This window comes from Lepisosteus platostomus, chromosome 7 (assembly GCF_059453375.1).
Source record: "Lepisosteus platostomus isolate fLepPlt1 chromosome 7, fLepPlt1.hap1, whole genome shotgun sequence".
Lineage (NCBI taxonomy): Eukaryota > Metazoa > Chordata > Actinopteri > Semionotiformes > Lepisosteidae > Lepisosteus > Lepisosteus platostomus.
This window is the reverse complement of record NC_142617.1, coordinates 8,259,631-8,277,970: the sequence shown is the minus strand read 5'-3', so window position 1 is coordinate 8,277,970 and position 18,340 is coordinate 8,259,631. Positions and strand designations below refer to the sequence as shown.

The following is an 18,340-nucleotide window of genomic DNA, read 5'->3' as shown; positions in this document are numbered from 1 at the left end:
CAGTCATTTTGGGGTAACCAAAAAATCTTTGGCTACAAAATTTATTGTATCGCTCTGCTGTAAAGCTGTATTTTCCCCAGTGGTAAATGACAGTGAGGAATGAGTGGGAGAGGAAGGTAGAAAGTTATTTGGCCTTTTTAAAACTTCACAGGCTCATCAAACCTTTCTTTTTTGTAATTACACACATCCAGCATATATCCCCCGGTAAAGCTAAAACAGGCTGTAAAACCCGCATGTTCTCTGTAAAATAGGGTTTGGGGGTAAATGTAAGGTGTGGAAGGTGATTTGTAATGAATTATATGGAGCATTAATCGAGACAATCTGTAGTGTGTGCTTTATGGTGGCCCAGTTGGTGGGTGTAGTGGTGGCACTAAGGATCTGTGCCTGTGGCTGGAAGGTTGCAGGTTCAAATCCCGCGGCTGGCAGAGGAATCCTACTCTGCTGGGCCCCTGAGCAAGGCCCTTAACCCCGACTGCTCCAGGGGCGCTGTACGATGGCTGACCCTGCGCTCTGACCCCTACCTTCTCTCCCTGTCTGTGTCTCATGGAAAGCAAGCTGGGGTACGGAAAAGATGAATTCCTAATGCAAGAAATTATATATGGCTAATAAAGTGATCTTATCAGTTCTTACCGTTTGAAAAGACCGCCCCCTGGGGAAAACTGAGCTCATGGCTGTGCTCTGCTTCACAGGAATACATGGCTTTTGCTTCCCTGAAACACAAGAACAAAGACATGGAATTCAGATGCATGAAGGATAACAGACTGGGCCGGTTTTCTTAGAAGCTGTGCACAGAGCTGTAGTTATGTAGTTATTAAAGGACTGGAATTGAGGACAGTGTTCTGTGATTAATATAAATGAGCTCATTATAAATAATCAGTAGATAAAACAATGATTTTAAGAGCAATCATTTGCACAGGGCGGTACTACAGATTCATGCAACACGTTCTTTTTGTAGATTTCCTTTAATCAACCTTTTCCAGTAACATTCATTCAGTTTAAAGAAGAGTGGATGGTATTTCACAGGTGGGTGGTTAAGAGCTATTCTTTGAAATTCTCTAGCTGAAGGAAAAACTGGATCTTTTTTTGTTGCTTGTAAATAGTTTTTGCTTCATTCAAGTTAATTATTTCCTTCAGCTTTAATGACTAAAAGTGGCTTTGTATTACCTTTTTCCCCAGACTGGAATTTGTTAAGATCAAGGTGAAAACTGGTTGTACTTGTCTTAGAAAATATGCATCAATAAATGGGCGTAGATCAAACATCTATTGATAGATTAATGCAGTCCTTCAAAGAATACTATCCTTGTACTAAATTTATTGGATGAACTTCTTTTAGGCTATGGCTGTAAATTTAAGTCAAGTCAAGATTTAAACAAAGGAGACAATGATGTTGAATACATTACCTTCCTTCAGGAGCAGGCTGTGTGGCAACAGCATTTTCAAACAGCATAGCCTTTGCAGCCACCCTGGAAGTCACACAAAACGACTTCAATCTTTCCATTGATATGCCAAAAGATATTTAAGCATTAAATTCCTGATATGAATGAGTTGTTTTACAAAACAACATCTTTTTCAGAGCAGTGCTTCTCTTGCAAAGATATAATCTAAATACAAATCGTGATCCTAATAAAAGCTGCCTAGACTGAAGGTAACTTTTGTTATGAAAAAAAAGGCCATTCTGTCATACTAACCTTTCTATTGGAAAGCATTCCAGCACATTATACAGTATGCCGGAGTAGTATTGTAGGTGAAAACTTCAATGCACTGGTGTGCAGAGAACCAAGTGTTTTTGCCTTTAATTTACATTGGGGGCTAAAGTAAGTCAAAATGAACTGAAGTTACTCAAGTGCAGGTCTGAACTGCAATATTTAGTGTCCAGAGCATTTCTCACTTGAACACTTCTCCTCTCAGTGTTTCTAGACCCCCAGAGGGGGAAGGCAACCTGGGGTTACCACGGAAACACCCAGTTCCACTACCGGTTGCCTTCGTCTCCCTTCTGGGACAGACAGTAACTTTTCCTGTCCTTGGCTCAACGTCTACAGCCACAGGGGGCCTTCCTGCCAAACGTCTGGTGGGAAAATGGCAAGCGCTACTATATTTTACTTTTTTTTTAAGTATTGAAATCCATTGCTGCATGTTAGATTTTGCTGTCTTGGAGGCAGTTAAACACAAAACAAAAAACAGATGCTAAACAAAATGGCAATCCTTTAATTTCGACTCTTGTAGCACATAAGCTTTTGCCAGGTAAGGAAAACAAAGGCTGGGATCAACTTTGGATACTGTGTGCTTTTCGCAACGAGCAATTTGATTTATTTCCACTACTTGACAAGTTAAATAAACCTCTCATGGGATACGCCAGAAAACTCTAGGTCACCTCAACCCTTCTCTGACTCAGTCACTAATTATAGCTGGCTACTGCGTAGGGGAGCTGCATTGAATCAAAGCTCATATTTTGTAGAAAGATTAGATTCGAAGGTTTAAATATTAAACAGGAAATATATATAAATTGCTTCAGGTGGTAGAATTTCAAAACTCGAGTCAGATTTGCTCATGAAGTATCACAGTTATAATGCAAATAGGAACCAATGTTTATTATAAGGAACAGATTTCCTTACACGGATCCTGGCCTCTGGTAGCCGTTACTGGCTGAGGTTTCCAATCTGCGTCTGACTGTCAGCTTGGCTGGGAGCTCTGGATTTGGAATAATATTGGGGGAATCTTTCTGCTCTGTGGAGGTGAGGCTTTGCACAGATCCACTGTAGCTTCTTCGGCCTGGGAACGTGAAAACGCTTCATTAGTAACACCACCCTTTCTTTTGAAATAAACCAGACAGACGCTGGTCTAGACAGATGTTTTTCTGATCTTCTCATCACAATATCTGTTTTTCTCTTTCTTATGGAGCTAAAGAAATTAACAGGCAATAAAAAATTAATAAGGCCTGTTTATTTTAAAGATACAGTATTGCTTATAGTAAACAGGCACATTATCATGAAAACCATACGGTCTCTTAACAAAACAAACCTACTCCTCTGACAGGATAAATATGCGTAATGAAAGTGAAGCCTCAGCCCGCTAATTGTCGTTGTACACTGGGGTTACCTTCAGAAAGGTGCAGAGATCTCAGTGAAGGGGCAGCAGAACGGCTCAGCTCTGCCGATTTCAGCTCTGCCACTCCGTACGGGGTTTTCTTCGGCAGCTCTAGAGGCGGAGACCTGTTCCCTGTGGTGGTGGTGACGGAGGACAGGCTCTGTGTGTCAGACTCCCCATCGGTCTTGGCCGTGTCCTCCTTGGAGCTGGAGTCGGGGCTGGTCGTGCAGGCCGAGCTCTTCGGCCCATTGGACGACGTCTGGGAAGGCGTCCAGCATAGACTGCTGCCGGACTTGTCCTTGGGCTGAGAGGAGCTTGTTTTCGACGAGCTGTTCTGCTCAGAGGAGTGCGAGGACAGAGACTCAATGCTGCCCATGGGGGTGCTGCCGGGACTGCTGCTGAACGTGTCGCCTGAAGAAAGGAGAGGACAAACACACGAGGGGAGCAATTTCTACTGGCCCCTTAGGAGGACTGTAAATGAATGCCCTGCAAATGGACAGCCTTTTTACGGCTCTGACTGAGTCCAATATTCATTCAAGGTCAGATGACCTTGATGTAAAAATCAGTCCCTTGCCAAAATAAACAATGAATAAAAATGCAGGCATTGTCTTTTTGTGTCTTTAAGGTCATAACCCCCCTGTTAACTCTTCATTATCCCGAAGCACCCTGGTTAGGGCTCTGTCCGTCAGGACTGGAGGGTGAAATCCCAGGTGGGATGCTGCTCTTGGTCCTTCCTCAGATTCAATTACTCACTGTCCGCATCTGCCAGGCACAGGGTAGGTGTGTAGAGGCCTTTCGGTCTCCGGGACCCAGTGGAAAGACAAATGGCTCGACTTCTGCGGGAGCTTGACCGGGACTGCGGCTGAGGAAGGGGCACGTTGGGGTCTGGGGCCTCGTGGAATATCTGCGATGCCGAAGACACAGTCAAAATTAACACTGTTTCGAGTGTGACAAGTTATGTTTATAGATATTAGAAATCATATTTCTCCAGTAGTGAGAAGATTCTTTTTTCTGTCATTACTTTTATTATATATAAGATGTACAAATGTCTTTTGTATTTATTTTTTATTCAGAAGCACAATTCTGTGGAAATCTTTTGCTTACATTTTAGCTGTTTTGACAGATCTGTATTTTGCGGTATAATAAAGCAGCCTTTTAGCTTTAGGGATCTGTACAGAGGAACAGATGATGTTAGTGTTGAATGCTTAACAGTGTGTCAATAACTGTAAATCTGATTGGCAAATGGATTGGCTACTCTATCATTTTATATTAGCTTCTCATATACTGCACTTTCTGTATCTTCAGCTCTGGTAATCAAGTCACTGATCAAGATTAATGTCCATGTGAACTAAAGGTTGCTAAATGACAAGCTTGATTTCTTCTTTGTCAAACTAAGCTGTATTAATAACAGCCAAAGCTGTTAGAACAACAGAAAACACAAAACCTTTGATAAAACTACAAGCACCAACTTTACACCTCCCGATCCTATTTAATAAATTTGCACAGCAGTATAGCAGTATAAAGCAATTTAATGGCATATATTTCTTAATGGAACTAATTAATTCAATGGCTTAAATGTAATACCATACATTTAAGTAAATTATTATGAATATGGTCAAGAGCAATACTTTTTCCGATTAATTCACTTATAAATTAGTAAATGGCGCCACCTGCTGCCAAATGCACAAACAGCTGCCACATCTGCGAAAAAGGAAATACATTGAAATAAAATGTAACAATATACTGTTTGTATATTAAAGGAAGAAGTCTACATTTTCAAAAAAAATCACAAGTATGTTTAGCACAGTACAGTACATGTAACTCTAAATCAAATGGCCAGCTCTGATCTATGACATAGAGCAACCGAGTTCCTGATGTGCCTCACCTTCTCGTAATTCTCAATTAGAATTTCTACTACGATGTTCTGGAACTTGATGTTCATCATGGCTGCTACTGTCTCCTCCTGCGATCTCATGAGGGTTGGGCCAAAAATCACCCCAAGGTTGGATATTGTCATCAGGTTTTGTTGGCTGTGAGTTGACACCCTGTAGAGAGAGCCATACAATTCACCCCATGTGAATAGCTCATTTGTAGCTCATACATTATAAACTCATTTTTTATTTTAAACTCATTTGATGAGTTAGTGATGGATAAAATGTCGCCAACAAGACCTACGTGACCAGGTGCTTTATTAGAATCTCAAGCATCTCCTTGTTTCTCTCTGGCAGCTTGTGAACCAGGGCATGGACAGCACGAACCCGGTAATTCTGATCATCAGACTCTGAAAAATGAAACAAAATCGTGATGAAAAACATACACACAGAATTCTAGGTCATAGTCTGCTCTTCACTAATGTTTTTACCAGAGAAGAAGAATAATTTGTGAACAGGACAATGCCTGCTTTAGGGCAGTATATGATTGCTAGGCCTAGTGCCAACCCCAGAACCTACAGGGAGCCATCTTATAGATGTATAGCTCATATTAAGATTTGTAGCGACAAGGGGGAAAAAGGACACCTCCCTTTCTTGTGAATTGATGACTACAGCCAGACAGTTGAATGCTAGGGCATGACTAAATTCGTAATAAATTAATAATGACCAATGTATTAGGGTAAAATTGAATTCCCCAGTCACAGCCCAAGGAGCCTCTTTTTCAGCTCTGTTGCTGCATAAGCTTCCTTCTACATCTAGTGAAAGTTAACACACCTAGAGAAGGTATTATGCTGGTATTAGAATGGAGAAAACCCAGAGGGAGCTGATAAGGTTACCTTATTTTGACTACCTTGTGTTTGTCTTTGGATCTATCTCCGTCTTTGTGAGGGGAAGAGATCAAAAAACTAACTTTGCCAATTTGCCAAAGACTTTGCAACCACATAGGATATACAATATACACTGTTACACGAATCTTCCGAATTCTGCAAAAATACTTTTCAGTGCTCCCAGCACATAAAACAAAGCATCTCCTCTCTATCTGCACTATGTTTACTTCTGACCTAACGAGAAAAAAAATAATACTGTTCATCTAAACAGAGTTCTGGCAGAAAACAATTTTAAATTTTATTAATGCCCACTAACAAGTCAACCCAACAGAATTTATTTAAACTGTTTTCAATTAGCAGACTTTTATAACTTACTGACAGCCATGATGAAATCTTTGTGAAACTTGTAAGTCATCAGTGGCTCTGAAAGGCATCTGGCAAATATACAAATTAATAAAATAAATACCAATTCTGAGAAACAAGAGAGAGAAATATGCAGGGAGAGCTACACACTTAAAATACCTAAAAAGGTCAAGTTTAACATGGGATATTCTCTAAATGTTTGATCTTTGAAACAAGACTGATAATGTGCAATAACCATACTTACTGAAGATACTCTGTTTATAACATTGTTATAATGAAAAGTAGTTTACATTCCAGGGGACAGTAACCTGTATCCTTCATACATATATTTCAGAAGCAATGAACCTGAGATTGAAAAGACATTCCTTATTTAGATGTTGTACACAATCAATAACTGTTGGTGTCTGTTTACTGAATCGGTTATTTAATTCCTGGTGTAGATCTAGGCATGACTGGTGTACAGGTATAGACTCACCTGAGGTAATTCTTCAGCCCACTGGTGACTGTTTTGTTGTCCCACATGTCTGGATCCAAATCCATGTCTGATGGAGCTTTGTTTCCTTAGAAATGTTGAAGATGCTTTAATATCAGCTCTGTGCAGTAAACATACTTTATATAAAATTCAATATATCCCTGCAATTAGTTTAATGCGTTTTAAGGCAGGAATTACAATGTACAGAAAATAACGTTGCTATAAAATACACAAATTCAAATTTTACACCATATTAGTAAAGGTGCTAGGTTTAAAGAGCAATAAATCCCATAGCCAGCTTTAAGGGCTATTGTTCAATCAGGATGCATCATAATGTAAATATCAAAAAAGCTGAAACAATAATGTGGAAATGTGCTGCTTCCCAATTGGATGTCAAAATAAACAAGCACTGAAAGAGATCCAGAGAAGCTATTTGCACTGTGTAAGAGGAATGCCTGGTGATTAACATCTGTGTTTAGTCTCCTGAACACTTGCGGCTGCTGAAAGAAATTGAGAAATCACCAAAGTGAACCAGCTAATGAAGAAAACATATTTATGTAACTTTCATTCATTAGGGAATCCCTGAAATTCATTACGTGTCTAGGTCAATATACTGGAAAATGAACTGAGAAACAAAACCGTTGGTATACCAAACACTGCATTCATCAGCTTCTGGACCTTAGAGTTCACTCCTCCTATTCTGTACAGTCCCATTGTGTTAATTCCTACAAAACACATAACATAAATTAACATGAGCAAAAAAACAACACCAAATATTCCCTCAGTTAATTTTTATGTTTTTACTTACATTTTTAATTTTCACTCTATTTCAACAAATTTGAGATAACCTCTTAAATGATCCTTAAGAGAAACACAACCACCTCATTCTGATTCTATATTCTGATTTTATTCAATACAGGGTTATCTATTTTAATAATGTTAAATAGAATGTTATATCTATCCAGCAGGCACTTTTACCACTGTTTGCTGTGCTCTCTTGTGGGCACTGTCCCACTGTCCACTTCACTGCCCATCAATTTGAAAGGCAGGTTTCCACAGTAGACAATTAGGTAAATTATACTGTTTCCAAGCATTATTAAACACGTGAATCATTATCATCTCCCCCCAATCATAACAGCACTGCACACTTGAAGCATGAATAATCACAAATTATGAACCTTAACAAACTGTGCCTAAATTAATTTTAATAGTCCCAGTTTCTGCAAAACCAAGATGATCTCCAAAGCTAAAGCTGATACCTGGGAGTAACTAATTCTTCTGCTACTGTATGCAGGACTGAATGGAGTGTACATTAAATTTTGTTTCGCTATGCAGGACCCAATGGAGTGTACATTAATTTTCGTTTCACTATGCAGGACAGAATGGATTGTACATCAAATTTTATTTCTTCTAGGCTAAATAGCCTGAAGAATGATATAGTGACATATACATCACACACAATGATAAAAAGTGCACCAATAAATTGCTTACCCCTTATCTCCACCAGGTGTATACACTTTTTCACAAAATTAAAGCCTGCTTCATTGAGGAACACTGCAAATACAACAGTGGGCATTAGTTACACTAATTAAAATACATTACTTTTCTAATCCCTACTAGAAGGACAAGAGATAAGATCATAACAAGAGTAAAGGAAGACTGAAAACGTTTTGATTAACTGCAAGGAATTACAATTGTGTATCAACAGCAAAGTATCTGCCAATGTCGGTTGCTTAAAGAATCTTTAAAGGGAGTCTAAAAGCATAAGAAACTTTTCATTTTGTGCAATATCCACAATTAAGAAGTCTTTAGTTCAAAACTTACTCTCTTCTTTCTTGCTCAGAATAGCTGGAAGAGTGTATATCTGAAACAAAGCCAAACCCAGAACATTATTGCCGTACATCATAATAGAAACAAATTCATAGTAAGTTTAGATTAAGCCTAGCCTGTTAAAAATGTAAAAAAGCAAACCCAAGTTACATTATTCTTATCCTTTGCCTTCCAAACCCTTGTGGGTGTTATCTTTGAAGCTCACAGGTCAGGTAGAAGGGAATAATAATGCATCTGTAAACAGAGTTCTTGCGCACGACATGCTAAGAAAAGAAAGGTCAACATTACACTTCTGTACGGCTTGTGAAAAAGTAGACGTACCGGCTCTTTTCCGTCCATGGCCTCCAGCCAGAGCCTCCGGTTGGATTCGGACAGAGCCTGCAGGGTAATGATGCCGTGCCTGTTTGCAAGAATCAAAAACCTGAGTTATTAGAGTTTTACCAGGACCAGCTGCTTCTCCTTGCAGCACCCCAGAAGACTTTTATAATAGTCACCTTCTTCTGGTTTACCCGGTTTTTCATGATTATACACTGAGCCCTTTTACCTAATGAGCTGAGTCTATCTTTTTGGCATCTCAATTACTGCCCACAGCCACCACCTGTCGTCAACATTTTGAAGTAAAATAAAAACCACTAAAAAGCATAACCACATGGCATTCTGTGTTTATTTTCCCCATGGAGAATGTCTCTATATCCACAGACCACTGTACAGTACAGAACACTGTGTACCGATCATAGTGAATGGGAGCTTGTGGCAGTGGTATAGTGAAGTTAACCCGCCAAACCATGACAGCAAAGAATTAAGACACTTTCTGTGGTTTCCTAAACAAGACCATCAACCAGCACAAAACAAGTTAGCTGTAAATGAGAACATTTTAAAATTGCTTGGCCCACTCCAGATACAGTATCTTTCTGTGTTGTAATTTTTAAGTGATCCAATAAATCTGTTCTATGATACCTCGTTTTACTTAGTGGGCATATCATAGTGATCTCATAAAATGTGTTGTAAAATGAACATGATAGCTTATCCAAATGAAATGCAGAGACCCAAGAAGAAGCATCTTCATATATCATCTTCAGACTGTAAGCGTTAAAAAACTGTACTGTCACAACAAAGTTAAATAAGACATGGACAGTTCACGTTCCCATGCATGTATACAAAAACAGCCTGGGTTTGACAAAAAAAAATCCTGTTGTATTTCTTTTATAATCATCTGCTCAAACAGCATTATTCTATAGCTGATTTTGTTTTATCACTACTCAGAAGTTACAAAACATAGCTTAATTGAATTAAATGTATTTTCTGAACTGTGTAATTGGCATGGTTTCAGAATTAATAAAAATATATACACATTTTATTTTCACATATCTTAAGCAATGTAGTTAGTAGGGCTTCAGCATAAAGGCATATATTGTATTATTTACATTTTTGATAAGGTACATCCAATGATCTTTGCAGCACTATACTGCTGAATAGTAAACAGTACTGGCAAATGTCTCACCCCATAAGCAATGATTAGTGTAAGCACCTTCTGGACATTTTTCATATGCAGTCACCTAATTATCCACCATGCAAGCCTGCAATAAATGCTGTGGAAAGACGCCGTTCCAAGTCTTTGCAAGAAGAGTGAAGGTGACAAATTGTCTCACAGATCCTTCTTTAGTACTGTAGTTTTCTGTGCTTCACAGGCAATTTTTAACAGCATGTGGTAACTGTTCTTGGCCCTGTACAAATGGATATGCTAGATACTAAGGCTAAAAATGCAAACAGTATACTTGAGGTTATAGGTTTAACCCTGTTAAAACCCTGTTACAAAATCTCTTTTATTATTATTTTATTATAATTTTAAGGACTGAGATCAGTCTAAGAATGAACTAATGCATAAATAAATACATAATGATTCATTAATTAACAGAAAAAATACTAGATTTATACGTGATTTAAAGTTTCTGACTGAAGGTTTATAAAATAAGTCATCTTCGAAGTGTTATTTAATTATTTTACTGTTTCTTCTCTTAAAATAACCCAGCTGAAACAAAAAAAATATCAGTGGGTAATGTCTTTTTAATCAATTTGTTACATACTGTATATTGCATGAGACATGCAATACCATATTTATTCATTTTATTTTCATATGTGAGCATTTCATTGTGAGTCTGCATGTTTGTGAGTAACGTCAAAGCAAATGCAAAATTAAGAGAGTGTGCAAAATACTTTCTGTGAAGGGCTCATCCCTACATGCAATGATGATTTTTCTTTGCAAGGATAAGGATTAGGAAATCATATATTTTCTAAAGCAGGTTTATTACCAGCACACATGCAAACCCATGCAACTGCTCTAGAAAGATACTTAGCTGATAACATACCGGGATTTACAGAAAATTTGAAGAGGTCTGAAAAGATTTCCATGATATTGGGTATTTCTACATTAACATGAAAACAGAGAAACAAGTAGAGAAAGTTTGCTACTTAGAAATGCCAGTCACTGGTATTTACATATAAAGGAACATTGAGATCATGCAGGAAGCAAACTGAAATGAATGAATCTCATTCACTATGGCTATTTTTATCACATGTTATACTGTAGGTCTACTAATTTCTGAGAAGAAGAATGGTAAAATCCTGAGTAACATTCACCTTACTTTGCAACTTCTGGTTAACTTTTGGTCAATTCAGTAATTGTTTTACTTGTATTTTATATGACACTGAAAATCATATCATATGCCTTTCTGAAAATGGCCTTTGTAAAGAGAAACCAAAGTTTAAACTGCACATGAAGTCTTATTTATTATGGTGGAAATACTAATGATGGGATAAAGCTATAAGTTGTACGATATAAAATGAATAGAAGCAGCAATATTACACTTTGACTCTACGGTTGGATGCTTGTGCAAAGTATTTGCTCACAATGCCAGATTTTAATGGCTTAAGTTAGTAATACAAAGTGAAACAAAAGGTGCCACAAAGCAGTGAATGAAGACTTGAAAATCCTGGAGGTAGAAATGGAAAATGTGAAACTGGTCCTCTTCTCAGAGTAAACAAATAAATAAATGCAATGAGTACAAACCTCTCTACTACTTCTATGTCAAAACAGAAACGCTTGTCAATGGAATCCGTCTTCCTCCTGATGCAGGACTTCAATTTGAACATTTCAGGGGGACTTGCGACCAGGCCATTCTTTTGAAACAAAAAAAAAATATATGTTAGCCATCAAGCATTGTAAAAGGCAATGCCATTTCATCCTAAAAAGACAAATGAAGATCTCAATACAAATGGCAAGGGATGCTCTCCAGTCAAATCTGTGATGCATGAGCAGAAGTGTCATTAACAACTATTTATATGCACTTACTGTTGGATATGACAGAAACAAATAATGAAAAAAATGCTGCTTAATGACTAAATTAGAGACATGTCTGAAATGCAACATTGATGAAGTTACTTTCAAGTGGTTAACTCAGAGATACTCTTTTGGGTTAGTTTCAGCTAAATATGTCAATCTGTGTTCCAAACAATGAGGGGAATCTATGAGGATTTGGGGGATGTGCCAACAAACCATCTTAAAAGTCTAAATACTGCATATAATATTTACAATATAGATAAGATATTATAGCATTAGATATTGGAGCTGTGTTGTACCATACAAGTGTCTTTTTTAACAATTTAAATGTGTGGCTACTCTGAGGCCACAGACCTGGAGAACTGCGTTTGCAGTCACTGGTGCAGTCAGAGAGTCTGGCAAGACTCCCTGAAACAGTACAGAAATCAAATCCATAAATGACATTTTTTGTACTCTGAATTTTCAAAAACTAATGAATTGTTTGTCAGTTCTTTTTTTTTCAATTTAAAGGCTTTCTGACCCTATGATTAAGCAATTCAGTGTATGAACAGCTGAGATCCTGGTTTGGCATTATCCGGCTTGACTGAAGGAACAATATCCCGGCTGTCAGGATAAAGGATGGCAGAATGTCAGCACTAGATGGACAGAGCCAAGGAGCTGCGGTAAGGGTAGTGAAGGGGTGGAAGACATTGGCACTGATACAGTATGTCTTCTATGGAAGGGAATTTCATCATCTGCATTCATACTTTGCTGGGTGTGGTAGTGGCTTAACCTTAGTTCCTGAAATTATGATCAAACTAAAAAAATAAAGCTGCTAAATGTATGCTAACAAGGCAAGAAGTATTCTTCTTTTTCTTTCAAGTAATTTTAGAACATTTGTCGCTTTTGTCCTTTGAAACACATACCATTTTCCCACCCGATTTGATATCGGTGTTGCTCATCGTGAAGGTTTTGCTCCCTTTCTCATATGTACAGTAATGTCTGATCCACGTGAATCCCAGGGGTCCTACAGTAAGAAGAAAAAACAATGCATGTAATGGCTGCAAAGAGAAATTCTGCTGGTTCTTGGCAAGATCAGTTTTAAATTATTTGCAAACTCAGAAATGCCTAAATAGGACTAAGGAAAAAGGACAAATGTTTGTCAGAGTAGATAAAACATCTCACATAATCAGAACACTGCTTTGGTAGATAAAACTGAAAGTAAAAGTGAAACTACATGCTATGGTGAAGAAATCAATTTGATGGAAACATTAAGAGCAGAATGGAGACCGCACCTGTAGAAGATTCTGTAGTGTTAAAACACATAATCAAAATGGTATGTAATAATACTAGGTATTCTTCAAGATTTTAAAATGTGATTTTGTGAGTGGAGATGCTTAATGAAAGGATCACTAACACACGTACGCTTTTCTTGAACATAAAGGTATCCCTCCATTGTCCACTGGCCTGGTGGGTTATAGTCTTGGTCAGCAGATTTTATCCTCTTCATCAGTTTCTCCACTTCCTGCCTGGTGCTCTCAAAATTGTTCCTTGTCTGTAACAGACAAATAAGCTAAGAAAACAAAAGTACTCCTACCACAAAGACAAGAGCCATACTTGAAGTAAAATAAACACACAGTTATGAAACAAATGTCAAAATCACTTATCTAGATTCAACCAAATTATGGTTGATTTTTCAAGTTAATGAAACTGAAAATTGCAAACTTCACAAATTACATCAGCAAAGGGAAAGTCAGTCATGCTGTATGTGCAGTCATGCTATTTGCTATATTTAAATGCTGAACCTTTAACAAAATATGAAATTAACAGGTACAAAGATCTACAAATAGCACCCGGTAGGTACATTAAAAGTTTGAAATGTTTCACATGCTTAATAATTAGAAATTTACAGTGTAACACATGAATCAACACAAAACATCTGAGCAGAATTTTGCTTCTAAAACAGCTTCCCTTAATCCCATCCCGTTTTTATTTCTTTCCAATCCTATTAACCCCTTTGACACTGCAGTGAGATGGGAGAGCAGCACTTACATTCTGTAAATTGAACTGCAGCTGTTGCTTGTAGGGCTCAAACTCCTGTGCCAGCTCGTAGCCCTCATGGTAGAATGTAAACAGGCCTTGGAGGAAGGCCAGCAGCTGTGTGGAAATGAGCGCAGGAAAAATCAAACAAATTAGACACGTCAAATATGTAAATAGAAATGTCCTGAAACGAGGAGCGCAGTGATGAGTTATTTGCTTTAAAGTGGAAACATGCCGCGCAGTAATTCTCCTTTTAACAATACAGGTCCATTCCCAGAAAGAGAGTGATCTGTTTCCGTTACACTTTGAAGAATAGAAGATTTTAGAGGTGTTCCACAGAAGCCAGTGATTTAATTGTATTTCAGTATGAGATCTTTTAAAAGCCAGGCAATATACAGTATGATTGGGGGTTGATCATTTCTATTTTCTGGATACTTTAAACCAGAGGCATTTTTTTAACTGGATTAGATTACTAGTGACAAAAGGCAATTTTTCTTGATTTTTTTAGTCGGTAGATTCAGAGATAAAATCAGATTTTGAAGCCAGAATCTGGGGCTGCAGTTCTAGAAGAGCGCAGCACAGACTGGTGCAGAAAGCTTGAAACTGCCTGCCTTTCTTCTACATATCGACAAGAGTAAAAGAAGGCAGGCATAATGAGAAGCTGCATTACAATTTCCCAAACTGCATTTTTTCTGTGTCAGATCAAGGTATGCGGAGCTAGAAGCTGGGTAATTGCTTTTGTGTTTCTTTCCAGTACCAGTGTTAGTTCTAAAACGCGCTGAAGGATTTTAATCTTGGACAGATTTCTGCACAATCACTGTCAGAAAAAGGCAACTCACACAACATACTTTTATATACTGAGAGTCAGCTATGAAAGATTTGAGTAAACTCAACAAACTTCTTGTATTTTTAACATCTATTAGTATAGAAGAAGTCCTGTTGTGAAGTGGAATTATAAATTGCAGGCCATGGTATAGGTAGTAATAGCACTGTACTGCAATAGAACACTGGCTGCTCTATTAGATCCCAAATGCCAGTATCTCATCCTTTATAGCATGTGCTCCATATTTTTCCTCTTTCCCTAGGATGTGTAAATGTCACATTTACATTTTTCCAGCTGATGTTTTCAAACTCATCAAAATCAGCACCTTCTCCTTATCACCTTTTCGATGATGAGTCGTATAAAAAACACTTCAGCACTGTCAAGAAATTATGAGTGTTTCCACTTTTTTAAACTCTTGTCAAAGCCAAATTAAATTAATTTAGAAACATTGCAACCACAGTTGTATGATGTTTATTTTCAGATCCAGTCATAATGACATCCTGTAGATTTTTGAAGCACCTCTGAATTTTTCATTTCTGTGTAGGGTTCAAAGAATTGACCTTAACCTGTGTTCATAAAGCTCTTTACACACAGTACTTCAGTAAGATAATTAGCTTTTTATTTGCTTTTCATTTTCCAAGAGCTCCATCTGTTCTTATACATTCCCACATCAATTCTTCAAAGCAGTAAACAATTTGCCTATAATTAAAAAAGAAAATCCAATTTCCTTGTAGAATTATAAGTACCACTTACAGAAACTCCAAACATTGAAACAGAAAGAAAACGGAATCCAACCCAGCCATGAATTATGATTCACTTCCTTAGTAAATAACCTAGCAACAATTAATTCTACATTTCATGTAAGTGCAATGTAGAAGATGCCTTTTTATGTAGATGTGTGTGAACCTTTCGTCTTTTAATTTTGAGTGTTCTCATCCTGAAAAATATTATTTCAAAGCAGGGTACTACACTACTCACAACAGTTACAAAAATATATAATTTCAGTATGTCTCATCATTTAGCAGCGTTCATTCTGTATATTACTAAATATTTCTAAATATATACTGTACGTACAGTATATGCGTATATTCTACGTAAGTGTATATCTTGATAAAAAATAACTTGGAAATTAAATATTTTAAGAAGTTCATTCCTGTTACATCACAGTTACAATTATTTTAATTGCTAATTAAAAATGCAAAACAGATGGTGCGATACTAATTTTTTACACCAGAAGTACCATTTAACCCCTACAAAACAATTGATTTCCTTACCTTAGGAAAGAAGTACAATAATGGGAAAGATCTGAACATTAAATAACAAAAACTGATATTGTATTTTTTTAAAGTAAACAAACATTGATAAGAAACATGTATGAACGATTGCTTGCCCACATATAACTTACTGGTTCTACAAATTCAAATTTCTTTTTTTCTTGAACTTCTTGGATTTTGAAGACGTATTCAAGAGAGGCATCGTAAAAAAACTGGCGTTCTTTATGAATCTGGGAATCAGCCTGAAACACAAACAAATTTGTGACTAGTTTCTTGGATGCAAAATGGAAACTCATTATTAAGTGTTAAAAAACTTCATCCTTTTAAAAATATACTTTGACGGCTTTATGACATGTATTCACCACTGTGATGTCTTACGATCATGAAAATATCAAACAATGGCAGAGTAAATAAATAATTAATACCAAGAAACACAAACAGAAACAAAATACAACACATTTAAACACATTATGGAAATTTCCTTCTGGGATATCATTGCATCCTAATGCAATATAATATCTCATATTATAACAGCATTTGAAACACACCTGTATATTTGCTTACCTCTTGTAAAAAAGATTCTTTCTTTTTAGATGATAAATTCAGGTGCTTCTCCAACACTGAATAGTATTTCTCACTTTCTTTGTCAAATTTCTTTTTTCCTTCCTGTAAAATATGTTATATATTACACTGTATCTCTTCAAAATACAATAATGTTAGTTTATGATGAAAATGCATTTTTGTGTAAAATAAATTCAATTAAATCATTTCTTATTTATTGGCCTGCATGTCTGGTTTTAGTATTTTCTAGGGCTAATAGTAGCATTGTTTATAACAACTTTTGAGTTTTTAATTTATTTGGAGGTCCCTGTTTTAAAGAAGGGATTTCTTGGAAAAGGGCCTTCCAATTAAAAAAAAAGAAATTAAATCAGAAACAGCTTAATCTAGATTAAAAGTTATACTTTATATTCAAACAAGCAAGAGAAATACTGTAGGGGTTAAACTCCTACTCTGCATATAAATTCCAAATATTTTAATGCCTATAGCCCAATGTATCTAAATTCTGTGATGTGCCCCAAACACTAGCATCTGAAAATCAATGTTTCGTGCAGTTTAATGTTAAACCCACTAGATGGTACTCTATTTCTGTTTTTCCACCTTTGTGTTTTCAGAGCTGTCAAATAACACTTGAGAAATAAGTGCACAAAGGGGGACTTAAGAATCATCACACAAGAAAGCCTTAGAAATAGTAGAAAAAAATATCCAATTTACTACAAAATATCAAGTACTGCAAAGTACTACAGTGATGGTTCATAAGGAGATATATACTGAGCATCAAAAGAGACTTGTCATGTATTCATGGATGCATGTCTTTTAGGAAAATGGAAGAGTATACTTATTTTGAATATTGTCATTTCGACTAAGTGATTATTCATAACTGACTGTAATTGACAGTCAGAATTGAACTGAATGACTTTGTTGCATAAGTACTGAATCACCACATTAGTGAGAGAGTTGATTGAGGGCAGGGGGTGAATTCTGTAGCAAGTGAACAGAATCCTACAGGACAGGATCTGCACAACCAGAGGTGTACAGCTTGCATTGCTTCTAGTGGTGTGTATATACAATGCTACTAACTTGTGACTCTCACAGTAGATCTCCTCTTGATCAACCCTGTTGCTGTCAAATGTTAATCGAAACCTGTCATCTTCAGCAAAATGTCAGTGCAGCTACTGGAAAAAAAAGATTATTGTTTTCCTGGTAACACTGTGAAATTACTGCAGTTATTGGCTAACTGATGTTACTTTTGATACTCAGTATATATTGAATGGTGTAGGTTGAATTGCATTGCATAAACTAAAAGACTGAAAAAAGATTTTGTATTGCACAGAGGGATTAAATAACTAAATAACTTTTGCTATCTAGATTTGGTTATAATAGTTGCTAATATAGAATGCCCCCTCACCTTACAGAACAGAATGGCCCAATAGTCCAATATATTGTTAATAGTAAGTTCCTACACAAGCACTTTCTTTAGTTTACACAATTTTGCTCCATGCCCAATCCACTGCCAATTCTATAACTAAAATAACCATGTCCAATTTATTCAATCCAGCATGAACAAAAAAAAACCAGCACAATAAATATATCAGCAAAGCATTTTTATTTTCATTAAATCAAATTCACTGTGCATCTGATCCGCATTTCTAAATATATTCAAATTGCACATCATCCCTCTGCACTATGAAACCCATACAAAAATGCAGGAATGTTTTTCTTTCCCTTCAGTCACAGTTTCCCTTTATCAAACAGCACACCTGCTGTCTAAAGCACTTCCATGGCACGTGACTCTATGGCTTGATGAGCCAAATATGGTTTG

The 18,340-nt window shown here is 36.8% G+C and overlaps 1 protein-coding gene across 2 annotated transcripts in view; it reads right to left on the bottom strand.

Annotated features, from left to right (window-relative positions):
* Nucleotides 1-18,340, bottom strand: part of arhgap42a (Rho GTPase activating protein 42a) — a 72,440-nt gene that overhangs the window by 2,499 nt on the left and 51,601 nt on the right. The window contains exons 5-24 of one of the 2 annotated variants that reach the window (XM_088639024.1): nt 16,525-16,626; nt 16,092-16,202; nt 13,876-13,980; nt 13,249-13,378; nt 12,750-12,850; nt 11,575-11,684; nt 10,874-10,930; nt 8,829-8,907; nt 8,502-8,541; nt 8,169-8,231; nt 7,328-7,402; nt 6,681-6,765; nt 6,218-6,276; nt 5,260-5,365; nt 4,970-5,129; nt 3,838-3,988; nt 3,097-3,495; nt 2,613-2,769; nt 1,401-1,463; nt 631-710 (exon numbers count right to left, since the gene is read on the bottom strand). In XM_088639024.1, coding sequence (XP_088495150.1) covers nt 631-710; nt 1,401-1,463; nt 2,613-2,769; nt 3,097-3,495; nt 3,838-3,988; nt 4,970-5,129; nt 5,260-5,365; nt 6,218-6,276; nt 6,681-6,765; nt 7,328-7,402; nt 8,169-8,231; nt 8,502-8,541; nt 8,829-8,907; nt 10,874-10,930; nt 11,575-11,684; nt 12,750-12,850; nt 13,249-13,378; nt 13,876-13,980; nt 16,092-16,202; nt 16,525-16,626 — 2,233 coding nt within the window. The remainder of the gene's footprint in view (nt 1-630; nt 711-1,400; nt 1,464-2,612; nt 2,770-3,096; nt 3,496-3,837; nt 3,989-4,969; nt 5,130-5,259; nt 5,366-6,217; nt 6,277-6,680; nt 6,766-7,327; nt 7,403-8,168; nt 8,232-8,501; nt 8,542-8,828; nt 8,908-10,873; nt 10,931-11,574; nt 11,685-12,749; nt 12,851-13,248; nt 13,379-13,875; nt 13,981-16,091; nt 16,203-16,524; nt 16,627-18,340) is intronic. The other variant, XM_088639025.1, reaches the window with a different exon arrangement.